The sequence below is a fragment of the Lathyrus oleraceus genome, chromosome 4, assembly GCF_024323335.1.
Source record: "Lathyrus oleraceus cultivar Zhongwan6 chromosome 4, CAAS_Psat_ZW6_1.0, whole genome shotgun sequence".
Classification (NCBI taxonomy): domain Eukaryota; kingdom Viridiplantae; phylum Streptophyta; class Magnoliopsida; order Fabales; family Fabaceae; genus Lathyrus; species Lathyrus oleraceus.
In genome coordinates this window covers 227,015,088-227,038,955 of record NC_066582.1, presented here as the reverse complement: position 1 = coordinate 227,038,955, position 23,868 = coordinate 227,015,088, and the positions used below count along the sequence as shown (strand labels likewise).

Below are 23,868 nucleotides of genomic sequence, written 5' to 3'. Positions count from 1 at the left end.
TGATTTGTATCTCTTAGAAACACTATTTTTGCTATGAATTATTAGAAATAGGTCATTTCACATTCTCCGTCCAACGCACTTGAGACCAGTCTCACTCTCTTCTTTGGTGAAATGCTCACATCACCATGTGGGGGTGTCTATTTCGTCAGTTAGCTTGGCCTTAGATCCGTATACCATTTAAAATTATCTCTCCTTTGTAGAGGAGTTGAGTGTCATATAATATAACTACAATGCCTATAGTTCTCATAGGTAACGCCTTTAAATAAAATCTTGATGAATGAAAATAGGAGGCAAAAATATCATTTTATGAAAATTAATAGTGGGATTAAATTGCATACCTCGTATAAATTTTCAGGCCACAGCCCCATTTCTTCTTCCAACTTTTTTTGATCCCATAGAGTATAACCTTGTTGGTGGACTTGGTATTGACATTGTCTTGTGGGTGTTCAATCGACACGGACATGGTTTGGACTCTCAATTATTGGAAAAATTAGTTTATGGTGAAATTAGAAAACGAGTTCCCTTATCTAAGACGATTCATTTTTGTAGTCTAAACGTGGAAATTACATGTTTCTAGTAGAAACGCCTTACTTTGTTTGTGGTGATCTTTGACACTAATTTTGTCTCGATCTACTTGGTAATGTAGTCCACCCTCATAATTAAGAATTTTAGTTGTCTTGGTACTAGGAGGATGGTCCCAGAATATCCATGCGTCGTTGATAAAATGGCCATGGGAGGTCACTAAATGGAGGATCGTTGTAGAGATATTACACGGTTCTGAGTATTGATGGCATTTGTCACACGTGTTGATGAAATTGGTGATATCTCTTAACATAGGCGACCAATAATAACCAATGCTTAATACATTGTTCTCCAAAGCTCTTCATCCTATATGACTACCACATACACCTTCATGTACCTTCATCAACAGTAGGTTGGTTTCGTTCTCGGTCAGGCATCTAAACATCAATGTGGCTCTTCCCATCTTGTATAATTTACATACAACCAAAGTATACTTCCTAGACAACTTCCTCACATTCCTTGCTTTTTTCCTCATCTGGGGGTAACTGTTCATTCATAGGGTATTGAATTATTTGTGTCATCAAACTCCTAGCGTCCACTTCATATATGGTGTTGATAATGGTGGCTTCAGTACTGAGAACGAGCAATGGCTCTTGTATTACTGTTTTTTGTTACTCAACTTCTTGGTGATAACAAGTTTTGATAGTAGATCGACTCTATTATTATTTCCTCTATGTACGTAAGTTACTTCAAAGAAGTAGAAATGCTTGGTCAACTCTTGAACCTTTTGTAGATACTTTACTAGCTGGGAATATTTGGTCTTGTATGGTCTGGTTACAAGTTGAGAATCACTTCTTACTCGAATATTTAACGCACCCATCTCCCTTGCAAACGACATTCCTATAATTATAGTTTTGTATTCTACCTAGTTGTTACTTATCTTGAATTCAAACCACAATGATTATTCAATGAATATCTCACATGTGCCTTTTAGTACTATTTCGGATCCGCTCCTCTTCAAATTTGATGCTCTATCCACTGATAAAATCCATACATTATGGGTGTTTTCTCCAACTAGTGAGTTGAATTCTACAAAGAATTCAGGTAGAACTTAAGCTTTGATATTCCCTTTAGGGACGGAGTTGATTTCAATTTTACTTATAAGATACTAATCTTCCTGTTATGTCTCGTTCCTTTGGAACTTGACAAACTGGATAGTTATTCTTGACCATAATTCGATGAATTTGGATATATGGTCATAGTTTTCTTGTTGTTTACGCTAGTGCTAAGTCCAAACTCTATATCTTCTTATATATCCTCGACTCCTTTAAAAACCATGCTCACAAAATAAATTGGCCCTTATGAGCCATCCATCTCTTGACCAACATATAAATGATGGTGTTGTTAACAATTGACAAATATAGGAACAAAGGTACACCCTATTTTGGTCAGGTTAATATCAGAGGTATTGCCAAGAAGGTTTAAACTTCACAAATTTTTTTTGCATTCTTCTGTTTAAAAAACTTTTCCCCGTTTCAATATGGAAAAGAAGTTAAAATCCTTATCACTTATGCACAAGAGAAAACGAGGGAGTGCGGAGATTCACCCTATCAATTATTGAACCTTTTCAACTATGATTGGACTTTTTATATTAATTATAGCCTGGAATTTTTCTGTTTGGCTTCTATCCTTCTTCTGGTCAACATAAAACCCAAAAGCTTCCTTACATGAACTCTGAAGGAGCATTTAGTTGGATTTATCCCCATGTTATACTTTCTGACTGAGCGTAGGATGTCCTCCAAGTCTTCGCAACGATTATTGTCATTTGGCATCTTCACTACCATGTCGTCTATATAAATCTCGAAGTTCCTCATTATCTGGCATATAAACATTGCATCCATCAACCTCTAATAGGTGATGTTGGTGTTCTTGATACCAAAAGGTGTATAGTTATTATAGGTATTGGTCATGAAAGAATTTTTGGGCACATCCAAAGGATTTACTTTTGTTTGGTTGTAATTCAAGTAGGTATCCATGACGCTAAGCATCTTGTACCATGATGACCTATAAATCATCATATTTGTGTTGGGTAAAGGGTATGGATCCTTATGGAATTCAATATTCGGGTATGTGAAATCTACTTACATTTTACATGTACCTGAGTATTTCTTCATAATCACCATGTTATCAAACCATGTGAGATATTTGATCTAGCTTATAAGCCTCTCCTCTTTCAACTTTTTCACTTTTTTGTTAGTAGTTATCCTTCTCTACTCTCCCGCTTTTTCTTTTTTTCTAGATAATTTGCTTGATGGTTACGTTAAGGGAGAGAATATGACTAATGATATCAACATTTACCCCCCACATATCTCAGGGGATCAAGGTGAATAAATTTCTATTTTTCTATAACAAGCGAATTAGCTCTTCCTTTTTGCCTTCTTTCAAAGAATTTCTCAGTTTGTAGTCTGGAAACTTTGAGGACCAATCTGAACCTATTTTAGGTCCTCATATGGATCAATCTGACATACAAAGGTTTTTCCTTTATGGTCATGTCTTCAAAGTTAATGTTGTGGGAATTAGGCCTTGATGGCGGGTGGGTAGAATCACCATATTTTTTATGCTGAGATTATCTTGGAAACAGTTTTTGGCTACTTCTTGTTATCCGTTTACAACATCTACCTACCATTGTCCAAGGGGTACTTTATGGTTATATAGAGTGTGGATAAGATTTCTTCTAGGATGTTGAATGCAAGGTGACCAACTATTATGATGTATGACGAAAGGGCGTTCATGACAAGGCATATAACTTTTATGAACTTAGTGTTTTCTCCCACTCTAAAACTTTTTCTATAGAGATATATCCTTATACTTGTACATGCTCATCTAAGAAACTCACCAATGCGCCTTTAAATGGTTTTAGATGCTCTAGATCTAGCTGCATTTTTTTGAAGGTGTCCCAGTATAAGATGTCAGTGAAATTGATAAGATCTAAGAGTTCTCACTTGGCATCCCAATAAAACATTTAGTCACTTATTATCATATGGTCTACTTCACAGGGAACAATACCTATAATATGCTTGAGAAAGTTACTTTGAATGTGTAAGTTGATTGAGCTTTGGGGGAGAATCTATGATGTGTGTCACCTGGCGAGCATTTGCATGAGGAGCTCGATTCACCTCCTTTGGAAAAACCTCAAGCAATAGTGTTGAGTGTATGGCGGGTGGCCTTCTATTTTATGGTTTCTTTTCTCTTCTAGGTTGGGACATCTAGGCCCATCTCTCCCAAAAGGTCATATCTCTCCCCAAAACTATATGATACTCACTAGACGTATATCTTTAGGTGTCCCTCTTGGATAAGGTTCTTTATTTGTTGGCAATCATCTAGGTGGTGATTTTTCACCTTGTGGAATTTTTACCACTTGTTTGGCTTGTTTTCCATCATCTTCCATTTAGGGGTTAGGGTTCAAGAATTGATTTAGTGTGAAAAATTTCTCGCCATATATGTTTTCTCTTGGTGTTTAATGATGTATAGTTCTCCAAAGCCTTATAGGATGTTTAAAGGCTCCCATATCCTTGATTGGTTGGGGGGGATTTCATTGATTTAAGGAGTCGAATCCCCCGTTGTTGCGTTCCTTTGTGCCCCTGGCTCTCTTTTCGCGTTAATATCATCGCCTTTTACATTGAGTCTACAAATTTTTGAGTGAGGGAATCATTGAGTTTTATAGATTTGAGCCTATTTTGAAAGACTCCCATGAACGTCTCCTACTTTGGATTTATCATCTTAATAGTTATTTCATTGAAGTGTGTTAGGTCCTCATGTAAGAACTCAGAGTTCCCCTGGCGCATGTTGAATAGGCTTGTAATGGACACTTTATGGTGGTTACTCATTGAGAACTGATGAATCAGTTCACTAGATAGAGTTTGATAGATGGTTACAAAGAGCTTGCGAGGTTTATATATCAGTGCAAGGTTACCTCCTTCAAGGTTTTGGAGAAAAGATTACACTTTAAAGAATATGTCACACCTATTATTGTCATTTATGTATTGATGGTGGTGACATTCTCCTGGCAACTACTTTTCCATCAAACGTCACTATAGGGGTTGGATTGAAGTATTCTAATAATGGAGTATTCCATATATCTGCAGAGAGAGGTTGAGGGTCTAAAACTTATATGCCCTCTTGTTGTTCATCCTTTTGTTATATATGTTGTTGGATGTTCTAAACACTTGTTTTCATGGTTTAATTATGGCAAAGGAATTCCTCCATAGAAGTATACATATCCACTAGGGCTTCTTGGTCGCCGTAGTCGGATACAACTCTTGTTACCACCATTTTGAAACAGTGGATAGGGTAATTGAAAAGTTTTTAAAAAGGGTGTGGTTCAAGAATGTTTTACCATACCACACAATGCATTCCAATTGTACTTGTGTGAGTACAATAATGATGACCCTTCCTGTGATATGCTAAGAAAAAGATCTTTAGGGTTATGATAAGTAAAAGTGATGATATGACTTATCCAATGAGGTCAATATATAGCCAGTTCTTACCTAACTAAATATGCAGAGTCTTGAGACTACAATTTCGTATGTGACTCACAAGACCCCAATCTATTAGAGAGTGTGGTGGTTAATTCATCATCAAAGTCAATTGTGAGGTCAAAACATGTCAATTTTGGTAGATTTGTTGTGATATGAATTTGTAATGCAATGCATTGATGATCTGCAATGAAAATAGCTTCCTTTTGAATGAATTGTGTATGTATACTTCAAGTATGCTTTTCCCTCCCAGTTCTAAAATTGAAATTTAACATTTCTTGAATTGGGATTTTGAATGCACTTGAATCTTGGGGTATGAAAATCGCCAATGTAAGGCCGCGCCAATGGTCACTACAAGAAAAATGTGTTTTAGCTGCAAAACTTTAGCGTCGGCCTCAACTCCGACGCTAATAGTGTTGACCTCATGTCACAAATAGTTGTCGCTAACAGTTAAACACATTGTTTTTTAATTTTTTTAATAGGTTGTTTTTACTAGTGTCAGTTGTAGCTGACATTATGTATGGATTTAATTAATTTTATTTAAAATAATTCATTTAAAAGAATACTAGCGACGATATGATCGACGCTAACAGATTTAGTTTTTATATAGCGATGGCTTTCATCGACACTAAACTTGATGCGAAAGTAATTCATTTCCCCCCAATTTACACTTGTCTCTTTTTTGATTTAGTAAATTATCCTTAAGTTTAGTGCCGCTTAAACCGACACTAACTTTCGTGCGAAAATAATTCATTTCCTCCACAATTTTCGCTTGTCTCTTCTTATTTATTTAGTAAATTATTTATTTAATAAAATATCTTAAAGTATACCGTCGCTTTAACTCGAAGCTAACTTTGGTGCGAATAATGTATTTATGTATTAGTTTTTCATTCTTCCTAATCAAATAACTTTTCCATTTTTTAGACCTATTAACATGATATAAAACTTAATTTAAAAATAAATAAGATATAAAACTTAATATAAAAGAAATATATAAAATATATAAAATTTATTATAAATAAATATATAAAATATGAAATAGTAAATAGTATATATATATATATATATATATATATATATATATATATATATATATATATATATATATATATATATATATATATATATATATATATATATATATATATATATATATATATATATATATATATAAACCGACATAAAGAACGCAAGCACCATCACCGCCTCAAACAACCGCAACACCACCACCGCCTCATACAACAGCAACACTGACACCGTCTCATATAACCACAACACCTACACCGTCAGCTTAGACAACCAATACAACACCGACTTTTGAGAAATGCACATTTGTTCCTACCCCGGGAGTGACACATCATGTTTTGCAAGGTCCAGTTGTCCATCACACCACAATAGTGGTGGAGGAAGAGGAGAGGAACCAAACATTTTCTGGTGGGGAAGAGGAGGCCGCGGAATAAGCATTTTATGGCGGGCAAAGGCCGATGATTAACATTATGGACCATGGGTAAGAAATTTAGTAGTTTATGCATACTTAATTCCATGAATAACTAACCTTTTAAATTAGAGTGATTTCCATGTATTATCTCGGTATTCTTAATTGATACACACTTAGAATAGATTCATTTTAAATCTATTTATGATATTGATTCTAATATATGAGAGTACAGTTTAAAAATTATAAAGCTAGGTTTTATATTTTCTCGTGGCACTGACATAAGTATTAAGAACTCATTCTGAGCATTCTGAGGAGACCAAAAATCAGCCTTCAGACCCCCTCTTCTAACTGCTTTTAGGATTTTGTTTTTGTGTGTGTATCCAGTTGCTACTACCTATGACATTGTAAATTTTAATTTAATAAAATGGAATTAGAGACGGTGCATTTCAATTAAACACGCTTATAAGTGTAAAAGCTAACAACAAGTGGACCTCACCTTAACTCAAATTATTGTTATTAACCCCATCATCCAAATTATTCACATTAATATACTATATGATGTCATATATCTGTTTTTACTCTTGTATAATTTACTTTCATATAAAATGTTACAAAAAAACTTTCTCTTTTCATTGTGACACTAAGAATAAAACATTTCTTTTTAACTAATATTGTTTAGCAAATTGTCAATATTATAATGATCCAAAATAAGATGTTACAGTAAAGTATATTTTAGCTCTGAGTGTTATTGTCTTCAGACTGCAAAAAATATCAGTATAAATGATAATACTACGTCTTAATTACTACTTGTGCAGATGATAGACTAAGTAGGAACCTGTAATAGACTATCTTCCAAAAGATATAGGGTAGGATCCTCAAAATGTTCCATTCTTATTCTCTACTGTCTCAAAATTCATGGGGCCAATTTTGATGTCAGTGGAGAACCACTCATATATATTCTCTTTTATAATCATAATGCTTATAAAGATTGGTAGGTAAAAAGTTGATACCCACCATTCTGAAGTTTCCCTTTTTGTTAGTTTGAAAAGGGGTTGAGATTTCTTTTCACTTCACATTATATGGAATTAATAAACTTTAGTTCAATAGTTGCTAACATTCCATAATAAACAATACATATTTTGTGGTAAAAACAATACAGTAAAGACCAAAAACATTGAGTCATACACAATTAGCTATATTGTATAAATTAGAATCAATAAATACAAATATTCACTACTGCCTTAATCGTTTGTGCATGTTTTTTATTCCATATTTTAATCATTTGTAAGAATACTTATTTAGGACAAATTCACTAGAGTCTGCACAATTTTATCTCCAAGATTTTTTCTTGCTGGGGAGTTACTTTAGTTACATCCATAATATAGAAATATAAATACAAATGCTAATATTTAATAACATAAATAGATTCTATTTTATTTTACATTTGGTATTTAAATATGGTCACGGTGTGTCATTCTCCCATCAAGCTTTGGTGTGTGCTTGAATGCTGAAATGTGGTGAAATTTGGAATATTGAAGCATACATGTTCTTTTATGATTTTTGTTTTGTAGGTTGGCTCCAAGCGATGTTGTTGCTGTAACTATTAGAAAAGTTTTAATAAAACTTTATCGTGGAAACTTCATACGGTATAGTGAGCTTAAAGTACACGCTAAAAGAGAAGAGAAAGATGAATACTTTGACCTTTTTAAAGTAAGACATGTAATTTTTTTATATTTTTTACAGCTTAATCAACATTGTTTCCTTTTTGGAAGCCTCTTGTTCAGTGGGAGCCGTGTGATGAAGCAAAAATGAAAGATTTGTTTCATAAAGCTTGTGGTAAAAGAATAATTGATATATTTTGTCAGATTAGGAAAAAGGCAACAAAGCCATATTGGATGGGTGAAATGTTTATGCGTATCTTCTTGACGGGTGACAAACTGAAGAATTCAAAAAGCTCTCTCAACAAAATAAGACTAATCACGCATCAACCAGAGGTGGGACGGTCCATACCACAGAACGTAGAGCTCATCATGATGCTGCTATAAAATTGGTGTGTATTCTATTTTTAATTACAATGCATCAAGATGTTTATATCTGATATTCATTGTAATCACATATATGTTGTCTCTATTTATAAGAGAAGAAGTTAGGTCGACCACCAAATCCCGACGAGCTCTTCATGACCACCCACAAAAAGAATAATGGGTCGTGGATTAATTAGCATGCAGAGAAAACAGATGTAAGGCCTTTTATTGATTTAGTTCTTAAAATGGCATGACATTGGTTTTATCTGTTCTGGGATTATATATGATGTTAGGATAAGTAACTTTATTAGGAAGTTGTACTTTGTATTTAGGTGGATAAAAGAATGACAAAATCACAAAAGAAATTAAAAAAAGAAATCTACATGCATTTTTATGCTTCTTCACCAAATGTTGAGATGTATTTGTAAAGTCATTCTAATCACTACGCCAAATAAGGGAAAAGAGGGCGCTTATTTTGGCCTATAACAGCGCTTTTAAGCGCCCTCTAAAGTGGCGCTGGCATAGGTAAAGACAGCGCTTTGTTTTCCTGGAGAAAGCGCTGTCTAAAGGGCCACATTATAGTGCGCTTTATGAAAAAAGCGCCCTCTGGAGTGGTCCATAAAGGGACACCTTAGAGGGCGCTTTCTGGAAAAAGCGCCCTCTAAAGTTGTCAATGTAAAGTGTTTAGAGGGCGCTTTCTGGAAAAAGCGCCCTCTAAAGTTGTCAATGTAAAGTGTTCAGAGGGCGCTTATTTTTTTAAAATAACTAACACTTTAGAGGGCGCTTTCTGCAGAAAGCGCCCTCTAAAGTTGTCAATGTAAAGTGTTTAGAGGGCGCTTTCTGGACAAAGCGCCCTCTAAAGTTCTCAATGTAAAGTGTTTAGAGGGCGCTTCCTACAGAAAGCGCCCTCTAAAGTGTTAGTTATTTTTAAAAAATTTGTTTGAAAAACAGTGGATATTTAATTGGTAACCTGTTCGCATGCTGCAAAAGTGTAAAATTCATATTGATTTCATCCTTTAATCCAATGTTATACACCATTAATCCATTGATATATACAACATGAATCCATTTATATACAACATTAATCCTCCATATATACAACATTAATATATGATTCTTTGATCAACAATATACAACAACATATTCATGATTTAGTAAAAGTACAACAACAATATACAACATATATACAACAACAGCATACAACAACAACATTCCATACATATATGTACAACAATATACAACCTAGCTATATGATTCTTTGATCAACAATGAATTGACACAATTCATCCTTCATTTCATCCAAATGAGCTCTTGAGTAAGATTTGTATTCCTCAAAGTACTACAATTAAGAGAATAAAACATATTCATGATTTAGTAACAAATTAGATGAGTTATCCGATAATATTAAAATAAACCCTAAGTTATTATTCCATACCATTTTTGGGATGTCTATACGATTCAACGCAATGATATCTCTCATAAATCTCAATACAAAAAATCCGCAATCGACCGAATTATTTTGCTGAGGACACTACACAGAAAAACAAACAATATATATATAGTTAATTTCTTACAAACACTATTATAAGCAAAAAAACAAACACTATTATAAGCAAAAATAAGATACTTAATATATACCTGAACTCTGACCCAGGTAATGTCCTTCCTAATGCGGTAATTCTTTTTCGATCTAAATTTTATTATTGCCCTAACAAAATAAAAACGTATATTGAGATCAATCTGACAGACATAATTAAATATAGAAATACACACGAATATTTAGGGGAATTTCACTTACGTGTCAACCGTCTTCTTCAAACCCGGATATTTACTCCAATCACCCGATAACGAATCGAGATAATACACTATTAGTCTCGAAAGATCCATAGCAACCAATACCCAGTGACCACTGTAAAATAAAACAAAAATTTAGATGAATGAAAATTTTCTACGTAAAAGATATACATAGATTAGAATGAAATTATTAGAAAGAAAATTTAACCCGTTGCCAGAATTAAACGGTAAAAAATACAAACTGCGTGTAGTATTATCGTCGGTCGCCATGAATCTATCGACTAGATCATTCTTTACGGATGTTGGATTTTTCGATATTAACGTTGCGTTGACACGGGAAGCAGCAATAAAATTGAAATGGTTACACAATTCAGTTCCCCGCATCAATTTGTCATACATATACCTTAAATAGAAACATAATAAATATTAGACTACTCATTGAAATGTGTAAATAAATTGTTCAACTAAGTAAATTATAGATTGATCGGAGTACCATATGTATGTATGAATGATAGTGATGCCCAATTCGTCGTGCTCAAAAAGTTGTTGCATGTCCTCCTTTCCAATTATTTCGAAATGAGCTTTTCCGAAAACACCTTCATCAAAATCTATACTACGAATGGACCCGTCCATAATATCGGGCTCTTCCACCATTTTCTCAAGACGCATCATAATTTGAGATTTTGTCCCGGCCGTCGTTGGAATATCCTTCGTTGGAATATCCTTACCATCGCTTTTCAACTTTCGACCGGGAACCTAAAAATTCATATAAAATAAATCATTACTTTTTGTGATGCAAAAGAATCGTTGTGTATATAATTCAATGGGTATATATATTTGTACCTCTTTTTGAGATGCAACCGACTCGATGCGTCTTGAAATCCCTTTACCAGCTTTAGGGGTGGGTCTTGTAGGAGTCTAACATTACCATGTAATAAGGATTGATTAAATATCATAATTGTAGCTGAATTGAAATGTGAATACTAAATATTCATAATCATTTAGAACATATATACCTCGGCATCAGGGAAAATTAGATCTGACGGCCAACCAACAAAGGATCCGACTGCATCTCGCATCAACGTTGTCTCTGAAACAACGTCGGGTAATGGTAGACGGGCGTCCGTATCTAATACGAGGTCAACCGAAACTTTCATAAATCCCACCGGGAGGGGATTATGGTGAAGTAATTCACCCGAAGTATTGTGCAATTTTCCCTTGCCAACCATGCGATAAGTTGGTGACGATAGATACAGCTGACAAGGTGAAATGCCCTAAACCAATAATAAATGTTATTGTTAACTTGTATATGTGTCAAGTAAAAAAGTGCTATTTTAATTTCATAATAACATATATAATTACCTCGGGAAATTTCGGTTGATGATTGATACTAGCTCGGTCACTAGTATCTTTTGCCTCGGAAGCGCACATTTCCTCTCTATACCTTGCATTCTCGTTTTGCAGTTGGAGTACTTGTGCCCTTAACTCCGCCAAGGTCTCCATCACCTCTTTGTTGGTAGGATTTTTTGTTTTTGTTTTTTTATAAAATGATGACGGAGTCACACCAAAACCCTTACCCCTCACACGACCGGAATACTCAGGAATATTTAGTACTCGACTAAGTACGCTCCTGCAATCCTGGACCTCGGTTGAAGGTACGGTTTGGGATAAAGTCTCCTGAAATATTATTAGAGGAGATTAAAAATGAATTATATGTCTAACAAAATTTTCGATATAATTAAAGAAATAATGTTACATATACTTACACATTCGTCATAAACATTTTGGACCGCTTCAACGACAGCCCCATCCTTCCCAACCCGAGCAGCCTTCCATAATACGTGTTCCGGAAGAGATGTTGCGTCACTTTTCTCCTCGGCTAGCTACACATTGAATTAGATTATAAGATCATCAATTATAACATATTGTGACAATGTATAAGCTCATAGCATTTGAATATACTCACAATTCTTTGTTGTAACCGTGCATAACCCGTACGCCCTTTTTTGTACGGATACGCGGGTTTTGATGCCCTTTTCCTATTTATGTCGCTTACTTCCTGGATAAAAAAGTTTAAGGCATATTAGAACCAAGTAACTTAACAATTGTATAATACCATAATTAATAGGCATTACATGGAATTTTTCGTTTCTTCGTTTGGCGACAAAGTTATCCCATTCATCGGCTGAAATAATCTCGGCATACTTCATTGGCCGTTCTCCTTCAACAAATTTTCCTTCCTCATCCTTGAGAAATTTGTTGCACAAAAAGGATCGAAATCCTCGGAGTCTTTTTCCGGCCAATTGAATACAATATTTTTGCCGGCTTTCATCGATGTGAAAGGATCTCTAAAAAACATACAAATGGAGTGTGTTATTATAAAGTAATATTATAACAATATATGGTTAACAAATAGTCAACAAAAAAAACATATAACAATATATGGTAAGTACCTGTATCTCCGACCATATTTTTTCCTTGCCAACCTTCAAGTCCGGACTTCTCCAATTATCACATGTAATCGGAATATGTTGGCGAACAAGGAAACCAATGTAACTTGCCAACATTGAACCGTTAGGCTCAATTAGTTGGTCTTCAGCACTCCAATGTACTTCAAATTTTACACCCTTGTCTCTTGCACGAATGATTGACTTCATAACAGTCAATCCTCGTTTGATTTCTTTTTCAACATTATTACGTGATTCATTCGCGGCATGGGTATCGTCTTGGTTAGCCATTTTATCTGTAATATAGAAATGATTCAATAAGACCCAAGTAAGACAATGATTCAATACGTGAACACATTCATATACCTTCCATTTCTCTCATGTTACAACAATCTAAACTCTTTTTTTTTTATCATTATTGAATACAAACTCACACACACCTACTGCATGCAAAAGACCAATGCAAACTTATGGTGTTTGGAACATGAACAAACTTGCATCCATAATCATCAAACTTCCAAGCACAAGCTCAAACACACTTCAAATATATCAGTTTTCAATCAGAAATAAAAAACTCAGTTTGCCCTAAACAACATTAATCAACATAATGCACAAAATGAAAAACTAAGTTTAGAAAATGCCCTAATCAAACACATGAAGAAAGTGAACGGTAACGATGGAGAAGAGAAATACCTTAAAGGTGACGGTAACGATGGAGAAGAAAGTGAACAGTGACGGTGGAAGAGGTTAACGCAGTGAACGTGAACGGTGAGGGAGGGAGAACGAACGGCGACGATGACGGTGAGGGAGGGAGAACGAACGGAGGACGAGAGTAATCGCAGTAGAGAGTAATCGCAGTTGAGAGAAAACCCAGTTACGTAAACGAAATAGCTTATAGAGAGGGAAAATAAAGAGACATGCAGTATATGTTATAATTTTAATGTTTACTAAAGGGGACCTTAGAGGGCGCTTTTTTAAAAAAAGCGCCCTCTAAAGGGGGCCTAAGAGGGCGCTTCTGAAAGCGCTCTCTAAGGCTTTCCAAAAGCGCCTTCTAAACTGGAAATGTACATGGACTTAGAGAGCGCTTTTTCAAAAGCGCCCTCTAAGGGTAACCTTAGAGGGCGCTTTCACAAAAGCGCCCTCTATTGTTGTCCCTCCATTTTTTTTTGGCTTCACTTTAGAGGGCGCTTTGTTACAAAAGCGCCCTCTAAAGGGGGCCTAAGAGGGCGCTTCTAAAAGCGCTCTCTAAGGCTTTCCAAAAGCGCCTTATAAACTGGAAATGTACATGGACATAGAGAGCGTTTTTTTAGAAGCGCCCTCTAAGGTTACCCTTAGAGGGCGCTTTCAATAAAGCGTCCTCTATTGGTGTCCCTCCATTTCCTCATTATTTTTTCGCTTCACTTTAGAGTGCGCTTTGTTACAAAAGCGCCCTCTAAAGTGCGTTGTCTATTCCAATAGTATGCTCCTTATTTTTTCTCTTCACTTTAGAGTGCGCTTTTGTAATAAAGCGCCCTCTAAGGGGCGCTGTCTATTCCAGTTTTTGGCGTAGTGAATGGAAAAGTGGTGAGACATAATGTAAGTAGTAAAGTGACTCCATAATATTTATATATAAAGTGACTAAATTTGTATGTGTTATGTTGAGAGCATATTATCATAGGTGTTTCGAATTAGTGTACTTGAAATAATTTTGTTTCAGAATGTAGGTACTATGCTGAGACCATGTTATGTTTTAGCTGTTGTGCTAGTATATCACTACTTTTGTAGTTTTGGAATGTAGATGTAATTTTATTGTTTGCAGTTTGTAATTTTATTCTCTGCCTCATTTGTTTTAGATTGATTTAAATTGTACTAATTATTATCTTGTGTTGTACAGGAAGATTATGTGAATCACTTGAAACAAGCCACACAAAATGATAATAATGTTGATGGGTCGGAAAAGCTACAATTATGGAAAGAAGTTGTCGACGTTAAGTCACGAGGCTGGTGTTATGGAACTGCCCGAATGGCGGTCAACATACGGTGTGGAGTGTCTTACCTGACACAATTGACCATTTCAAACCCGAATAGAGAAGCAGAGAGCCAAGCCATTAAGACGGCTAGAGCTGAGGCATCTAGAGCACGTGAAGAGGATGCATTAGCTAATGCACGTGCAAACGAAGCTAAAGCCAAGACAACGGATTTGAAAAGGAAATTTGAAGAATTTCATATACAATTGTTTGCTTGGCAAACGGGTCAGGCAGGTCCTTCCATTGCTCCTTCTAGTGTCGATCATAATACTCATGGCCATTACGATGATGACTCTGATGAGCAGGCATTGGATCTAGAAGAAATGAGTGATGGATGTTGAGTCATATGCATTGTCTTTTTCTTAGTTTTAGAACTTGTTCAAATTATTGTGGATTTTCACAAGTTTGATATTTTATGTTGGTATTTTGATGTAACTTTGACATCTTTATGTAGCAATATTGTGGATAGGAACAAGTTTAATATATTATGTCAATATTTTGATGTAACTTTGACATCTTAATTAATGTAGCAATATCATGGATTTACACAAGTTTGTTAAGTTGTGTTGGAATTTTGATGTGATAATATATCAATGAATAGTTTGAAACTAAAAACGGGTTTGGGTAAATTTTATGTAGCAAATAAATTTGGTTTTAAAACAGGTTTAAATATAAATAAATAAAACACTAGCGATGGCCATACCCGACGTTATAACACAAATATAAGGTTATAGCGTTAACTATAACCGACGCTAAAATGTAAAGAGGAAAACAAAAAACCACTAACGTTGATTCTTAGTGACGCTATAATACACGATTATTAGAATATAGCGTCAATTATTAGCAACACTATGATTGAATAAAGCCATAACTAGTGTATCTACAAATCGGCACTACGTGGCCATAGTTAGACAAGAGTGTCGCTCAGAATCGACGCTAAAGCATTGAAGAGAATGTTAAAGTGTCGCTTTAATCCGCAAATATGTGAAAGTTATATCGATAACAGTCGGCGTTATAGATAAAAAAATTACAAGGTGTTTGTATTTTAGCGTCACTCTAGCATTCTGAAAGTCGACACTAATGATAGCGACAACTCGTGATTATGCTTTGCTTCCACCTTTAGGATGTTCGCCCCGATCCCGACGCTAATTCGTCGCTAACACACGATGGCCTCGGCTTTTAGCCAATTAGCGAGGGCTTTTGAACTGAAAAATGCATAAATCAACATTTTTCCTCTTCATGAGGCATTCACCATAAACTCAACATAATAATTAAAAAAATTATTTTTCTCATCAATACTCATCAACAATGCATATTCATGAGTTAGTTAACAACTAAACAACAACAACATAACTCATATTTAACTCTAGCAACTTTTATTCATGGTTTAAGAGTTACATGAATATCCTTTATGATCTCAAAAACAACAACAACTTAACTCAATTATTTATCAAACTCAACTCTAAACATATCAATAACTCAAATCCAAGTTATTTATGAATATATTCAAATTCCTTAAATTACCTTATAGGCTTCAAAACTCTTGTTGTTCTAAGTCTTCCCAAGTTTAAAATAATGTTTTTATATGATATTAAATGTTTAAACTACTCTATTAGAAACACTCAATAGTTTAATCTAAACATAAAAAATATAAACACTCAATAGTTTAATCTAAACATAAAAAATATAAACTCTAATAACTTTAAAGATGTGCAAATTGAACTGGGAAGTTCTAAAATACAGAAAATGAAACATAGGACCTAAAATCGAAACGACTCGAAACTCGTCGTACAGGACCGTGAAACTCGTCGTCGCCAATCCTGAGGCCTGACCCACGCAGATAATCTTCGTCGTCGCCGAATTCTAGAGAACCACCGTCGCCGCAACCGACCTCCGGTGTGGCTCCGTTCTGGTGACTCGTCGTCGATGTCGACGACCCCTGCACGGATCTGATCCGGCAACCTGTCGCCGCCTCTGCACTGCCGATTCCGACTACCTCCATCGCGCCACCACCAACCGTAGTCGGCTCCGATTTGCGGGTCCACCGCCGCCAATTTTCTAATGCAACACCATCGCAATTCTACGATTTTAGGTTTTTGCGGATTTTTCGACTTTTCCCGACTTTCTTCGATTTTTCTAACTTTTTGGCATTTTGTGATTTTTCTCTCTGCAACAGTTACAGACCTTTATATTTTCATTCTCATGACGGTTGAAATCACAATTCAGAGCTTATCAATCACAAAATCTCACGCATATCATCTAAATTAATGACATACATATCGATAGAGAACTCTATGGCATCAATCATAACATGTTAACACATGTCATATAATTTCAGCAATTAACAGGACACGAAGATTAGGATTAATAAGAACAACCCAAAGAGGTTTTGCACAAACCCCTTCAAGATTTAATTCATTCATCAATAGGGGAAACATAAAAGAGAATAGAGAGAGGATATTTCTCATTATCCCTTATGCATAACAACCATATATTGAATAAATCTCCCCCCTTACCTCGAATTTACAGAAAACCTTTGAACTTTGGCTATGGAAGTTCTCTTTTTCACTTGCTCTCTTAGGTTTACCGCCATTCTCTTTTTCCTTCTTATTTCCCAAAACCTCTTTGTACTCCTTTTTTTCTATTCTCCCTTCCTATTTATTTTTATTTCACTAATTACATTAATTCTCTTAATTTTTCATAATTCTACCACTTACTTATTTTTACTTAAAATTCTATTTCGCTACCCACTCACAAAGTCTCACAACTTCTACCAATTAATTAATTAAATTAATTCTACCGGTTCTTCTTAATATTTATTTAAATTCTAATTTTATGTTATAACCAATATTCTCTACTTCTACATAATTTAATTATTAAAAATATAAGTAAATTTTATCCAACAACTCATTAACTCGTATAATATTACTTAATCATTCAGAGACATTTTAAAATTAAATAAAAATTATTATAATAATTAATAAAATATTATAATAAAAATTGAGACGATGCAGGTAATGTGGTGGGCGACTTCCTGCCAAAAACGTAGCATGACTAGGGGTGGCAAAATGGATATGGTCCGTTGGGCATGCTCATTTTATCCTCACTTTAGTGCGGGAAGGACTAAGGATTTAGATCATCACCTTCTAATGTGTTCGCCTCATCCCGTCCGTTTTTTCCGCGGGTTTTTGCGAGCACCGATATTTACATAAATTTTTATATTTTTAGACTTAAAATGTGTAGTGCCCACTGACTTTTTCCGCACCACCCTCATTTTTTTACAGGACGGGAATGCCTATTTCTCATCCCTAAGTATGACTCTTAGTCGCTTCACATGTTTGCTAGCTCATCTAACCTCATTTATATCATCTCTATGTATTTCAAGTAGTCGAATACAAGTGGGCCGAAGTTTTATTATGTGGCTTAGATCACAATATTTCATAATAATTCACTAGTCATGTATAAACTTTTTCTGTTATAAAGCAATGATGTTTCGATCATTATGCTATTAGAGGAGAGAGAAAAAACAATGATGTTACACCTTAACTAATATGTGACCCCTATGTGTTGATATCGCATAAATGCATTTATATTAAAGATTAATTTGTCTATAAAATTTTGGGATATTAGTATTTGTATTTCTAATAATTAGTTTGTTTATGAGATGTTCTATTTTTTTTCCTTTCAAATAGTTAGAAATTCACCTGGACGATGTAGGAAGTCCAATAAATGAACTTGGATATGCTAAGATATCATATTAGAGTTTAATTTAATTCATCATTTTAAAATTGACTTGTAAGGTGTCACTCTATATAAACTATTTTTAAATTCTATGTCTAATCAATGTGGAATTTGGGATTTTTCCAATACACCTTCTCACACCGATGACTCTTTTGAATTTGGTGCGTGAATGTAAACGGTGGACGACCCATGATTCGATCGATAGACTCCGATACCATATTAGAATTTGACCTAACTCATCCCTTCAAAATCAGATTGTAAAGTGAGGATTGGTCTCACTTATAAACACAACACATATTAAGGAGGAAATTCCAACACACCCCTCACACTTGGTCCTCAATGAGCCTGAAGCGTGGATGATGCGGAAAACCCAACAATCCTTTAAAGGCCAACATTTGGGATATTGCTAGTTCGAACTCGCGCCGATATATCTGATGTCTATGCATAACTAACAACTAAACTGATTTATCGGGACTATATGATCAAAGTTTAAAATATAAACTAATGTTAACAGAACCAACAATGTGACATATGCAATTAATGGGTCTATAGTCTCTAAGACTTTGTTTAAGAGTTTGGATGAGAGGGGAAGGGAGGACTTCGAAAAATGATTATTTTTAAAAATATAGAAACACCTTTAATATTTTTTAAAAAAAAAATTTATATAGAATGATAAAATAATGTTTATCATTAACATATTTTTAATTTTTGAAATATTATAACAACAAAAATTGTATTAGAGTCATTTGTCTAAATCCTCAAAAACTATCCTCCAATACAAATTTTAAAATCATTAAATTATGAGTTTTTTTTTCAAAATCATCTCCTCCCTTCCCATCAAACTCCCAAACAAAGTCTAAGTAAAGGAATTGACAAATGAAACATTTTTTATTATATTTTATCATTTTTTAATATATATATATATATATATATATATATATATATATATATATATATATATATGTGTGTGTGTAGGGTCAAAAAAAATTAAGACTTTTTTAAATGGATGCTTGCAATTTCCATTTCTATGATCAATTTGCCTATTCACTCCTAATTCATATCATAAATTTAAACCAGATATGTTAAGGTGTCTGTAAGATGAAAATTACACAGAATTAACATAAAAAGTCCTCTAGAACACATCCATGTGTTCCAGCTCACTATTCCACATACAAACCTTTTGTGGTTTTCCTTTTCACGCCTGCATTAGAATATGAATTGAGAAACAGCCTCCACAGTCTACACTGTTCCATTTCCGTTGCATGGATAAAAGAAGACTTAGTTAATTAAAAATCTAAATCATCAAGATCATACATAAATCTTATCATTCATATCATACCAAAAAACAAGTGGTGCATTTATTTTATTTTTTGTGATCAATACTCTACTAAAAGAATACTCTTATTATGCACATGTGTTCATAAACTTGTGTGTCTCTCTCACTTTTACAAAAGAGAGGGTAAATTAAGAATATCCAAATGTAGGATATGTACGCATAAAGGCATTTTCCCAAGTTGATATAAGTAATATTTCATAGTTGCCATTTGCAAATTACTGAGAATATATTATGCAGATAGACACCAATAGTTTTAGATGTAAGGACTAAACACTCTTCTTTCAGAGAATGGAGACAAAAATTAGAAGTGGATTTCATTAATTTCAAGTGTATTTCTTGCCACGAAAGCAACCAATACAACTGCCATAGATACACACATGTGTATGTATTGTGAAGAGAAATGATCAAACCATTGCATCAATGTTTCCACCTATAATATTAATACTATATACAATACACTGTTTCTACCTGTCTAAGAGAAGCCGTCACCAGTGGGTAATGAGTAACAGTGGCCGTTGTGTTGCGTGTTAGAAAGACGATCAGACCTTAATTGAAGAACTCCTACCTTAAGTTACTTGGATTTTTTAGCCTTATAATCAGCAGCAACTTTAGCTGCAGACTTGGCCAAGGCGGAAGGTTTTAGAACACTTTTAGGATTGAAAGCCTGACGAATTTTAAAAGCAGCCCATGCAGTCCCTACAGCGTGACCAGCAGCATCTAGCCCTTCACTAGTTGCCTTGGCAGCTTCTTCTCCATATCTGTGGAATATACACATAATGTCAAATTGACACATAGGGCTTTGATATTCCAATGTAAAGTTACGTATATATCATATATGATATGCCCTCATAATAGCATCACATTCAAATTCAGATATCTAATTTCATACTTTGTCCCATTGGCCTTACCTGTGATGAACAACCTCGGTTGTCACGGTGTTTGATGTTGACATAACATTTTTTCCTGCTACTTCAACAGCATCACACAGTTTGCCTATATGCATAAAAAATAATAAAAATGTAAAATCAAAATTTGAAGTTTATTATGATACTTTGAATAATAATGTAAAATCATCAGTCAAGTAATTAAATCAGCAGACTAGACTCTGTAGGAGCTACTAAAGGACTGTGGTTTGTTGATCTCAAAGTCCAATTATGACAAAAATTGTTGGGTAAATGAACAAAAGGTTTAAGATTGATTTTGAACGATAACCCAACCTAATTTATGTGAACCGGTCAATAAAGTTAGATGGAAGGTAAGATGATTTTTGGTGGCTATACTTTACAGCCACAACCGCAATCATATATGGTGAAACATAGTCTCGGTAGATCTGGTTAACAATTCACTGTTGTATAAGAACTTCGGTGATTTTCCACTCCAAAAATAATCAAGGAAATTTCCATGACAATGTTTTTGGGACTGCTCATGACCATGTTTTTGCAGCTTCTCTTTCATATAGATTCTTCTCGCAACTCTGGCTTAATCTAGTCTTTTTGCGGCTGTGAATGCACATGTTTTGCTTGTATACTTAATAACAGATATATATTTGTTTGTCCCGGGTGTAATTTGATTCAGTTGTATTACTTAAAGTGTGTTACGCTAAGTTCTCGAAACAGCAATGCCATTAAGTATGAAAAGATAATTACAAAAATGAGCACAAAAAGAAGGTATGTATAACAATGTTTGGGTAAGGTTTAGAAACTAACAATATGTATCCACTCATTCTATTCAGTAATTCGTAAATAGGTGTTGAAAGAATTTTGTCCTTTAAATGGATCCACACAGCTTATAGCTCGAATTAGTTCATATCCCAATGTGGTTTTCAAATAAAAACTACTAATCTTAACACAGAGAAGCTAAAAGAAAGAGACTTAACTTATTTCTTTTACTTTTAATAAATAAAAACATCTTCTTTTCCATATTTTCTTTCCATTGCTACGTTATCTAAGGATATTTGGCAAGAGATTTTCAGGTTTCTAACAACATTTAGCAATACATGCAAATCACGAGTCCTTAAATGAGATGGATTAAGATAACTGACATACTGAATCCATCCAACGATGCAAGCACAACTTCGCCCGGTAGAAGCTTGAAAAATTTCTGTCCTGCTTTTGAATTTGCTACTGAACTGGTGAAAAACCCAGATACCTTCACAACTCCAGTGAGGACCCCAGTGGCAACACTCTCAGTCATTTTAGTCACTTTTTTAGCCCTATATCAAATTTAAGCCAAAGGACACCAATATCAGTTATATATATCCGTTCATTCTCACTGAAAAGTACAAATAATTGTAACTACCCAAAAATCACATAACATACAACCAAACACACTTAAACTAGAAGAAATAATAATCACGAGTCAGGAGTAGTACCTTTTGATTCGCCTTAAGGTTTGGGGACTAATCTCGGCCTGTGTAGGAGGACCCATCCTCTTCTTCATGAACTCATTTCCCCATTTCAACCTATCAATGGTAACATCACCACACCACAAAATTCCCTTAACCAATTGTCCAGAACCGGCGGCAATGAGCCTCGCAGCGGTTCCATTGTAATCCTCCACATTAGGAGCCAATGTAGTCCAATAAGCAGCACACCTCTCCTCCATCAATTCCTTCTTTTCCTTTACTGTTTCCATTTCCACTGGCGATATCTCCATCGCCAGAGAACCATCCAAAGCCTCCCCTTTCTTCTTTGCTTTCTCCGACACTTCCTGAATAGAGAAACTGCTGCATTCCTTCAAAACCTCGTCAAGCTCCTTCACCAAATCCTCCTGTCCTTTTGACGCAATCGTCAAACCGTAGCTGAGCAAATCCCAACCGTCGTCTCCTTTCCCTTTCCGGCTACCTTTCCTCCGGATCTGCTTTTTATTTTCCTCGTCGCTGGAATCACTCGAATCCGAATCCTCCTTTTCCTTCGGAACACGGAAGCAGAAGAAATAATGTGAGTCGTCGACTTTCACGGCAGCCTCGTCCTTGGCAAGCGGCCATTGGATTTCGTTTGCAACACGAGCGTAAACAGCAACGGTAGTATGACCCTGCCGGAGACGAATAATGGTGAGATCGCCAATTGCAAGCTCGAAGCTGCATTGTTGGTCGATGAGATGGAGAATGGCGCCGGGAACTTTGATGAGGACATCCTCGGCGGCAATAGGTGGAGCGGAGGGGCTTCTGCTGTCCGGGAAGAGATCTTCAACGAGGTCGCCAATGTCGTGGTCGATTGAAGGGTAGAGAGAGGAAGAGGTTGTTGTATTAGGGTTAGAGATGAAGGGTGAAGATTCTTCAGGGTTAGAAACTATAACTTCTGGGTAAAGGGAATTTTTGTGGTTAGGATTTTGAGAATCCATGGATGCATGTTCCTTTTCCATAAGATCGGTGAATTGTAGAATTGGACAGCAGAGAGAGAAAATGGAAAGAAGAACGATGAAGGAAGAAACGAGAAGAAATGCCCATGGAAAATTCAACCAACGATATTTCCCGCGTCAATATCGGTATGAACTTCCGTTTCTTGAGAGTATAATAAATTATTTAAGCTTGAGTAAGTATCAATCATTCAATGATTTTATTATTATTATTTTTAATAAATAAATTTAAAATTAATTAAGTGATTAGATTTAGAGAGTACTAAAATTCAACTAAACTTTAAATTACTTTATAATTTGTTTTTTTTAAGTAAAATGGGAGTCTTTGGTCCAAAATAAGGAGACGGCAGGCAACACATCCCATATACACACCCGAACAAGCATTTACAAGTAAATGACTTAGCCAAAGTCGAGCCTCGTCTAAGCTTCATAAACGACCCATGGAGAGATTCAAACATGTAAGGACATCTCAAGAAACGGCTATTAGAAGCTCCAATAGATTTATGAAAGTCATCCTTAGATCACGTTGATCACGCTGAACATTATTCTTGATGGTAGAATCATGATCCATGGCATTCATGAATGTTACCGTTGAGCTGTTTTTTTAAACATGTATTTTGATTCTGTTCATATTCATATGATTTCATTTTTACTGATCATTATGCCTT

General features: G+C 35.0%; 1 protein-coding gene across 1 annotated transcript; it reads right to left on the bottom strand.

Annotated features, from left to right (window-relative positions):
* Positions 1-20,132: 20,132 nt before the first annotated feature.
* On the bottom strand, positions 20,133-23,336 carry LOC127074708 (protein EARLY-RESPONSIVE TO DEHYDRATION 7, chloroplastic). The gene is made up of 4 exons (XM_051016048.1): positions 22,215-23,336; positions 21,889-22,055; positions 20,752-20,836; positions 20,133-20,601 (listed from the first exon to the last, which is right to left on the bottom strand). Exons 1-4 carry the CDS (start codon positions 23,204-23,206, stop codon positions 20,415-20,417), a joined length of 1,431 nt encoding a protein of 476 aa, XP_050872005.1. The 5' UTR covers positions 23,207-23,336; the 3' UTR covers positions 20,133-20,414.
* Between the last annotated feature and the right edge of the window lie 532 nt (positions 23,337-23,868).

Excerpts from the sequence above, each read along its gene's own strand:
- LOC127074708 (XM_051016048.1), bottom strand. The coding sequence starts at position 23,206 with ATGGAAAAGGAACATGCATCCATGGATTCTCAAAATCCTAACCACAAA. Across the intron at positions 20,837-21,888 it reads TGCATCGTTGGATGGATTCA|GCAAACTGTGTGATGCTGTT; the intron begins GTATGTCAGTTA and ends TTATGCATATAG. Across the intron at positions 20,602-20,751 it reads ACCGAGGTTGTTCATCACAG|ATATGGAGAAGAAGCTGCCA; the intron begins GTAAGGCCAATG and ends TATATTCCACAG.